Source organism: Hippocampus zosterae, chromosome 9, assembly GCF_025434085.1.
Source record: "Hippocampus zosterae strain Florida chromosome 9, ASM2543408v3, whole genome shotgun sequence".
Classification (NCBI taxonomy): domain Eukaryota; kingdom Metazoa; phylum Chordata; class Actinopteri; order Syngnathiformes; family Syngnathidae; genus Hippocampus; species Hippocampus zosterae.
Window position 1 is genome coordinate 14,152,400 of NC_067459.1, and position 8,819 is coordinate 14,161,218.

General features: G+C 44.9%; 2 protein-coding genes across 4 annotated transcripts; one reads left to right on the forward strand and one right to left on the reverse strand.

Annotated features, from left to right (window-relative positions):
* Positions 1-2,274: 2,274 nt before the first annotated feature.
* Positions 2,275-5,003, reverse strand: hdhd3 (haloacid dehalogenase-like hydrolase domain containing 3). Of its 3 annotated transcripts, none has more exons than XM_052075509.1 (3): positions 4,985-5,003; positions 3,320-3,654; positions 2,275-2,967 (listed from the first exon to the last, which is right to left on the reverse strand). In XM_052075509.1, the coding sequence occupies exons 1-3, from the start codon at positions 4,998-5,000 to the stop codon at positions 2,563-2,565; spliced, it is 756 nt and encodes a 251-aa protein (XP_051931469.1). In that variant the 5' UTR covers positions 5,001-5,003; the 3' UTR covers positions 2,275-2,562. The 3 variants fall into 3 exon arrangements, with proteins under 3 accessions (XP_051931469.1, XP_051931470.1, XP_051931471.1); XM_052075510.1 differs by lacking the exon at positions 4,985-5,003 and adding an exon at positions 4,852-4,975; XM_052075511.1 differs by lacking the exon at positions 4,985-5,003 and adding an exon at positions 4,852-4,974 and having other exon boundaries at positions 3,320-3,657.
* A 29-nt stretch (positions 5,004-5,032) lies between these two features.
* Positions 5,033-8,807, forward strand: trub2 (TruB pseudouridine (psi) synthase family member 2). The gene is made up of 8 exons (XM_052075499.1): positions 5,033-5,280; positions 5,377-5,505; positions 5,649-5,723; positions 5,798-5,859; positions 5,946-6,027; positions 7,743-7,815; positions 7,883-8,019; positions 8,103-8,807. Exons 1-8 carry the CDS (start codon positions 5,163-5,165, stop codon positions 8,402-8,404), a joined length of 978 nt encoding a protein of 325 aa, XP_051931459.1. The 5' UTR covers positions 5,033-5,162; the 3' UTR covers positions 8,405-8,807.
* The last annotated feature ends 12 nt before the right edge of the window (positions 8,808-8,819 follow it).

An 8,819-nucleotide genomic window follows, 5' to 3' on the forward strand; every position in this document is an offset into this window, starting at 1 on the left:
AAGGCGTGTTGGTGGAGTTGAGGAGGCCTTCGAAGTACTCTGCCCACCGGTTCACAACGTCCTGAGTCGAAGTCAGCAGCGCCCCATCCCCACTGTACACAGTGTTAGTGGTGCACTGCTTCCCCCTCCTGAGACGTCGGATGGTGGACCAGAATTTCCTCGAAGCCGTCCGGAAGTCGGCTTCCATGGCCTCACCGAACTCTTCCCACGCTCGGGTTTTTGCCTCGGTGACCACCGAAGCCGCGGTCCGCTTGGCCAGTCGATACCCGTCAGCTGCCTCTGGGGTCCCACAGGCCATAAAGGCTCGATAGGACTCCTTCTTCAGCTTGACGGCATCCCTTACTGCTGGTGTCCACCAGCGAGTACGGGGGTTGCCGCCACGACAGGCACCAACCACCTTACGGCCACAACTCAGATTGGCCGCCTCAACAATAGAGGCACGGAACACGGTCCACTCGGGCTCAATGTCCCCCGCGTCCCCCGGAACATGGGAAAAGCTCTGTCGGAGGTGGGAGTTGAAACTCCTTCTGACAGGAGATTCCGCCAGACGCTCCCAACGAACCCTCACTATACGTTTGGGTCTGCCAGGACGGACCGGCATCTTCCCCCACCATCGGAGCCTACTCACCACCAGGTGGTGATCAGTTGACAGCTCCGCCCCTCTCTTCACCCGAGTGTCCAGAACATGCGGCCGCAAATCCGATGATACAACTACAAAGTCGATCATCGAACTGCGGCCTAGGGTGTCCTGGTGCCAAGTGCACATACGGGGACACCCTTATGTTTGAACAAGGTGTTCGTTATGGACAATCCGTGACGAGCACAGAAGTCCAATAACAAAACACCACTCGGGTTCTGATCGGGGGGGCCGTTCCTCCCAATCACGCCCCTCCAGGTCTCACTGTCATTGCCCACGTGAGCATTGAAGTCCCCCAGCAGAACAAGGGAGTCCCCAGCAGGAGTACTCTCCAGCACACCCTCCAAGGACTCCAAAAAGGGTGGGTATGCTGAGCTGCTGTTTGGTGCATATGCACAAACAACAGTCAGGACCCGTCCACCCACCCGAAGGCAGAGGGAGGCAACCCTCTCGTCTACCGGTGTGAACCCCAATGTACAGGCACTGAGCCGGGGGGCAATGAGTATGCCCACACCTGCTCTGCGCCTCTCACCGTGAGCAACTCCAGAGTGGAAGAGAGTCCAACCCCTCTCGAGAGAACTGGCACCAGAACCCAGGCTGTGTGTGGAGGCAAGTCCGACTATATCCAGTCGGAAATTCTCTGCCTCACATACCAGCTCGGGCTCCTTCCCTGCCAGAGAGGTGACATTCCATGTCCCAAGAGCTAGCTTCTGCAGCCGAGGATCGGACCTCCAGGGTCCCCGCCTTTGGCTGCCGCCCAGCTCACATAGCACCCGACCCCTTTGGCCCCTCTCATGGGTGGTGAGCCCATGGGAAGGGGGACCCACGTTGCCTCTTCGGGCTGTGCCCGACCGGGCCCCATGGGTGTAGGCCCGGCCACCAGGCGCTTGCCAATGAGCCCCACCTCCAGGCCTGGCTCCAGAGGGGGGCCCCGGTGACCCGCGTCCGGGCAAGGGAAACCTAGATCCATTTATTTCATTCATCATAGGGGTCTTTGAGCCGTGCTTTGTCTGGCCCCTCACCGAGAGCCTGTTTGCCATGGGTGACCCTGCCAGGGGCATAAAGCCCCAGACAACTTAGCTTCTAGGATCATTGGGACACTCAAACCCCTCCACCACGGTAAGGTGACGACTCTTGGAGGGGTAAAAATTTTAGTGAAATATGAAAATGCAACAAAATTCATCAAATGGGAACAATCCGGTTGGCTCGATTCAGTCTTTGTGAATTAGCAAAACCCAGATGATTGATAATCGACAAATAGAAAACAAAAACCTGATTGGTGGATATTGAGACAGCCTTGCAAACTACTTTAATAACAGATCCCTGTAGATGGTGCCATTGCATCAGTTTGGATTTGGGATCAGCTCAGCACAGTTTTGGAGATTCAGCGGTGAATCTCGCCTTATGTCGGTAATGAAAGAAATGCCAACATGTACATTGGACATGTTTAGGTGGCTTAAATTTGAAGAGGGTATGCATACGATTGATATAAACAAATCATGTGCCGTCTTGGGTGACACAAAGTAGGTTGCGATTGTGAGAAAAGACCGGATTCATATTGTAAATGAAGAATGCCGTTTCTCGGCCCATTAAAAAAAAAAATTGCCATAAAAAATTTTGTCTTTGTTGTTTCATAGTTTGAGGTGTCAGAAGATACATCTTTATTCATATAGCTGCAGCTGAAAGAAAGCGCTTTACAAAACATTTAACATAAAATCATATATATATATATATATACATATATATATATATATATATATTTTAGGTCAAAGTCATTGTTCTGGTTGAGATGTTTCTTTTCACAAAATGCTTGTTTTCTCGGCTTTTTGGTCAGAAATGTGTGTTTTGTGAAAGCAATTAATCTCAAATGCTGACTAACATGCGGTTGACATATTTACAGGGGAGTAAAACATATTCCAACATAATCAGAAGGATTCATTCATATGCTGTTTTAGCAGTGCTGGAAGATCATCCAACGATGAGAGCCAATGCTCTTTCGGCACATCACGTCGCTCAAAGTTATTTGTTCGGTCCAAAAGGAAGCCGTGGATTCCGGCTGAGCGAGATGCCAGGTAGTCGTTCACGTAATGATCCCCAACGTGAGCAATGCTGGAAGGGGGCGTGCCGCACTTCTGCAGAGCCTGCTCAAAGATGGCCACGTGGGGCTTCTCGACACCTGCCGCCTCTGACGTCACCACGAAATTGAAGTGCGAAAGCAGCCCGCAACCGCGTAAGATGGCTTCTAGTCGGTTGTCAAAGTTGGAAACGACTCCTAGTTTCAGTCCTAGTGAGGTGCAGCTCTCCAGAGATGACTTGGAGTCTGGAAATACCTCAAATATAAAAACATTATTCAACATAATATGATGAAAACAAGTTGGGGACTTTAGAATTTCAGATGAAATTTTGGAAAATACACAATCTTTTTGCAAAAATTTAATTATAGCATCTAAACTTATCAATCCACATGTCCAACTGTTATGGTTCGGTACTTTTTGCAGTTCTCTCAATGAGCAAAATGGCAAAAGTCACATGAATCAACGTAAAGCTCTGTGGCCACTTCCCTCTGAGAACAACCAGTTCCGAAATGTTACCCAAAAGGCAAATATCCCTAACTTAAGTGGTTTCAATTATGTTTTGGGCTCTAAAACCTGTTGACATACAACCAACAATCACATCATTTACCTCCCAGTTCTCAGCATGACTGAAGTTCTGGTATAGGTTGGTGGCCATTGTACTGAGCAGGGCCGGGTCACGCACCCTGCACTGAAAGAAGGTGGCCTTCACCACCGCCGTCCACCACGACTGTCCATCAAGTCCCTGAGCGATGCCGTAGTTTGGGAATCGGCTGGAATGATGTCGATATGCCTGACGGAAAGCAGCGTCCACCTCGGAAGGCGTGAGGCTCAGACCCATTCGTTTAGCCTCGTCGCAGTACTGCTCACCGACCGAGGAACGCACCCTCAGCAGGGTGTCTTTCACATCCCAGAGCACCCACCGCAGAGGGGTGTGCATCGCACCTGTTGGGGTATGACACAAGACAACTTCAAGTTCCAGAAACTGTATAGCCACTGAGAATCCTGCATCCGAACAACACTACTGTTGACAATCCCATAGTGGGTAAAAGATGACATTTTCATCCATGACGTCTTAAAAAGTCAATATAAAAACGGAGGAGGGAGTGCATTGTTTCTTGCAGAATTCTTTAGTCTAGACAGTGACTAATGGGGCGAGAATGGTGGCATGAAGACTGAATCACGTAATTGGGAAAAGTGGGCAACTGTTCCAGGGCCCGAAATTCTGAATGTGCCTATTATCTAGCGGCAATTCAATTAACCTTGAGCGTGGGAACATACAGGGCCAAACTCACATCCTGAAGTGATATGATGGTTGAAAATATTTGATGGCATTTGTAATTTAACTGAAATAAAGTATTTCCCTCTCTCTTCGATTAAATACAAGGTACCGGTATTCTTTACTTCATCCCACAATTCTTGGTACTTTTTGTAGGTGCCCCTGAATCACGCTGCCCCCTGCTGGACAAACAGCGGCATCATAATTTCCAATGATGTTTACGAACCCCAGTAGGGAAAACGTAATATAGTCTCTGAAAAAAATGCACGAAGGTCACCAATTATCAGGGTTAATCTCACATCCGCGAACCCGGATTATGACGCACACATTGCCAGTGTTACCGTTTAGACCACAATAAACACAAAACCGAATGCCGGCAGGATTTACCAGTATCCCAACGACTCGCAGATTCGTCGTATCCTGCGTACGTGCGTGTTTTGTGGCTGTTTGGTGGATATCAGTAAATATAACCAAAAAAGATAAATAAAGAATTCATTTTACATGTTTAAATTATTCAATAAAATTTAATGACATGGCCTTAGTACAGTATATGGTAGAGGACGAATCTGCCAATCCGGTTATGAGGTTTGTAATTTCCCGACATCTTGGCTATAAATTGTAGTTCTAAGCCAGAACTACAATTTGGTTTCCCCCTGAATAACAAGATACGTTCATGTCACTGGCATTGCATGTGTGTTTAAAATTATACGGCCTCCCACACATTAACAAACGATCTCAGTTTTAAGTAGTGGTGTTAGCTTTCTGGTTGGCGGTCGGCGAACGTGTACCCAAATCGAGACAAGGTCACAATCATCTGCCCGCGACTAAGGTGTAAAAAATTAAGTTTGTACGGTATATCTTACGTGGGCACAGTCACCTCGTTCGTTTCAAGTTACTGTTAACGTGGTGTAAATTGTCGTTTACGTCCGTTTATAGTGGACTATAAATAGATATCGCGAGAATACGTTCGATACCACAGGAAAAACGCGTACTTACGTAACCGATGTAACATCCGATACTGCCGGGGGCGCTATACAAAAAAAGCAGTTATGTCGCGCACGCCTAATTGTAAACGCACATGCGCAGTTGTTCAAGTATCAGTCTGCGTTCACAAGGTTTCGAGACATGTTTAGTCCTCTAAAACAAGAGAAGCTTCATTAATCGAAGTTAAAATATGGCAACTCCTGCTGTTCGACTTTTCCGAAGGTTAGAGGGTCTGTTTTGCGTCTACAAGCCTCCTGGTGTCCATTGGAAACTCGTGAGGGACACCATCGAGACCAAGCTCCTTAAAGGTCTGACTTCCTCATCATGCTTCACCTCTCTAAAAAATACACACGCAATACGAATACTCTTAAATATTTTGAAATATCCATGTGTATATATTCCAGGTTTAGATGCGTTGCCAACGCTGCCTCTTCCTGAGCAGACCCGGTTTTTGACACCACCAGGCGGTGACACTCAGACTCCCAAGGGGCTGTTAGCAGTCTGCGTCCCGGTCCTGTCCAAACACCCTTTGGGTATGTGGATATGCATTTCTGCCACTCTTAAATTCAGTAATGTTATCCTCGCACCTCAGCTTTAGTGTAGTACATGCATGTATTATAACATTACTTTGAGTTGACCGAGAGACGAACACAAACTTATTATTAAAATGTTTCAGTAACTGGTCCTGAATTCCAGCATCTTCGAGTTGGTGTTGGACATCATTTGGATACATTTTCCTCAGGAGTAATGGGTATGATCTTAATTTCGTTGAAACTGTTTTTTTTTTATCCTTGATTTGATGATAACGTCTGATTTCAAATGAAGTCCTTGGTGTTGGGAATGGAAATAGAGCTCTGAATGACCTCTACAACATGAAAGTCACAAGGGTAATTTCATCTGGTTCCAACCAAAATAACACTATGGTGTCATTTGCACACAATCGCCATAGATTCAATGATGCCTGCTTTTTCAGGACTACACATTGGAGGGTGAGTTTGGGACCGCTACAGATAACTTCTCACACATGGGACGAGTTGTGGAAAGATCCACATATGGTATGGATTCTGTAATACCTGCTCCACAATATCCACTCAATGTTTTTCTTTGGTCGCATCGACCTCATTAATGCAATTATGGTATTGTTGTTACATTATTATATTTAGACTGTGTCATAAGATAAGATATCCTTTATTCATCCCACACTGGGGAAATTTACAGCCTCCAGCAGCAAGAATGTATGTAGAAAGAAGAAAGAGAAAAAAACAACAAACATCTTTCAACCTATTAACCTAATTCAACAATGTTGCATTTATATTTGCCTTTTGCCAGCACACCAACCTTAAAATACGACCATCATGACCGACATTAAAATATTGTAGGCTAGCGAAGTAGGTCGAAGTATGAATAAAAAACGGTAGTTATGTTATTCTTTAAAAGTATGTATATGTAGCATTGTAAGCCACTAATATTGTGAACGTTAACACTGTGCTTAAATAAAGGAACATTAAATAAAATGTACTTCAGTCATTAAATTGAAATGTATGGCGCAGAAAAGATAAAAAGATGACTCCATAACATCAAAAACAAATTTCTTGTAGATTAAATATAATAAAAGTTAAGTGCAACGATACAGTTCAGGCAGTAATCATTTTGATTACCACCAGAGGGAGCCAACACCCCGCTATTGTTTTATGTACCCGCTGAAAATGACTGGTTTAGTACTTTCGAATTCTAAGAAAAGCTGGCCTCTTGCATCTTACTTCGTATGTAACATAACGCCTGTGGACAGTTGCCTACAATTCTTAAATACCCGCATTAGCATGTTTTCAAGGTTTGACGAACTGAAAATAAAAAAATGCTCAATATGAAGTGAGTTTAGAAATTCAATATCTTAAAGGACATGAACCTGAACATAAAAAAGTACTTTTTGTGAATTCATTTGATAATGTTTACCTGTTTGAATACTGCATTCACAAAAACTATTAGGTGGTTAAAATAGACCTGGAAACAATAAAGTGTGAAAAAGACATTGAACACTGTTACTTCATCGTATTCCAAATTATTTCGCAAATTGTTTTTCTCTGACTTTTACAGTCAACACACTCAGCATAATTTTCAAGTAAACTGGTAGAGGTTGTAAAGAACTGAAAATAATCTTTCCCCAAAAGGAGGTAGGAGCAGAATCGCGATGATCTTGGGAGGCAGTTCAGATCCAAAAAGCAGCTCTGGGGTTTATTCTGACATCCTTGGGGGGGGGGGGGGGGGGGGGCTCTCAATGGATGCAAGAATTGCCAAGCTGTTATCAACTACAAGGGCTTATGTTCAAATGTAACTTGTTGAGATATTTTTGATTGAAGTAGCTTTAGATTCCAGCAAATGCAACCTGTTATTGCTGTAAATTCAATTCATGGAATTTGTTGAAATGAATCAAATTTTCAGATCTTTACAACCTATTAAATGTCTCGAACCACTGCTGTACATTGTGATTGGGAACAATGCATTTTAACAAAAGGAAAAAAGGCCTGTTTTTGAAAGAAAATACTTATCATTGGCAGGTTTTGTTGAAACGCATTCAAATTATTCTCAAACAGGTTCCGACTGAAAAATTATGCTGAGCGCTATTTGCATAGACTGTTTATAAAAATCGAAGACAAACATTTGTTACACGGTCTAAGTCAGTCTTAACACTGTAAATTTCCCCAGTGTGGGACAAATACAGGATATCTTAACATGACCCGTCACTATTGAACTTCACTTGTTTGCTCAACAGATCATATCACTCAAGATAAACTGGAACGAGTTTTGGCAATGCTGCAGGGAGCAAATCAAAAGGCCTTGTTAACGTATGTCAATTTTGGCTCTACTCATGTCAAAAGTGCTTCGTGGATGTGATATGTTTCTCCGTCCTAGGTATGCCAACGTAGACATGCGCTCACAGGAAGCCTACGAGATGGCCGTGCAAGGTTTTCTCGGTCCAGAGGGGAAGTCCCCGCCTATTTTGACGGGTCTGCGATGCATTCGCTTCCAACCTCCTAACTTCACTCTGGGTAAACTGCCTGTCAAAACACCCTCAGATGTGCCATTTTAATGCCGTTACGCCAGAATTTCATTTGCAATGTTCTGCTCTCAGAGGTACAGTGCCTGAACGAAACACAGAAATACCTGCGCAAAGTGGTGCACGAGATAGGACTTGAGCTGCGCAGCACGGCCGTCTGCAAGGGGGTTCGGCGCACAAGAGACGGCACCTTCACATTGCAGGACGCCCTCAACCGCCACCAGTGGACGCCCGCTGATGTCACGCGGGCCGTTCGACAGTACCACGCCGCGAGGAAAAACAGACTCTCCAGTCGATCAAAGACTGTGATGACAAACGCCAGAAGCAACCAAGAAGAACATAGGAACAGAGAAGCACATTCAAGTGAAGGAACATGAAGCTACGACCATCTCAGTCCACCATGAGCCCAGAAACATGCGCCGGCTAAGATCATCTCGGAAGGCAGTTTGACGGCCCTGTGATTACAATGTCCAAGAGGCGGCGGTGTGTCAACATTTGCCGATGACAGAAGCTTCCTTGTGATGAGGCAATCACATTATTGTCATACTCTCCATAGCTGCAAGGGACACTTTGTCCAAACTGAGACCAGCGCTGCCTTGTCAATCCAAAAGAACGCTCACAAAGGCTGATTAACGACAAGAACAAGAAGCTATTTGTCATCCACAGCTTTTTTTAAAGGAGAGTTTCGAAACACAAATGGTAATTAAAATGTAATTTTCTTTGAACATTATTCAGCATTGTAGTACATGTACAACCCAATAAACACCATATGACAAGTCATTATTACGGTTG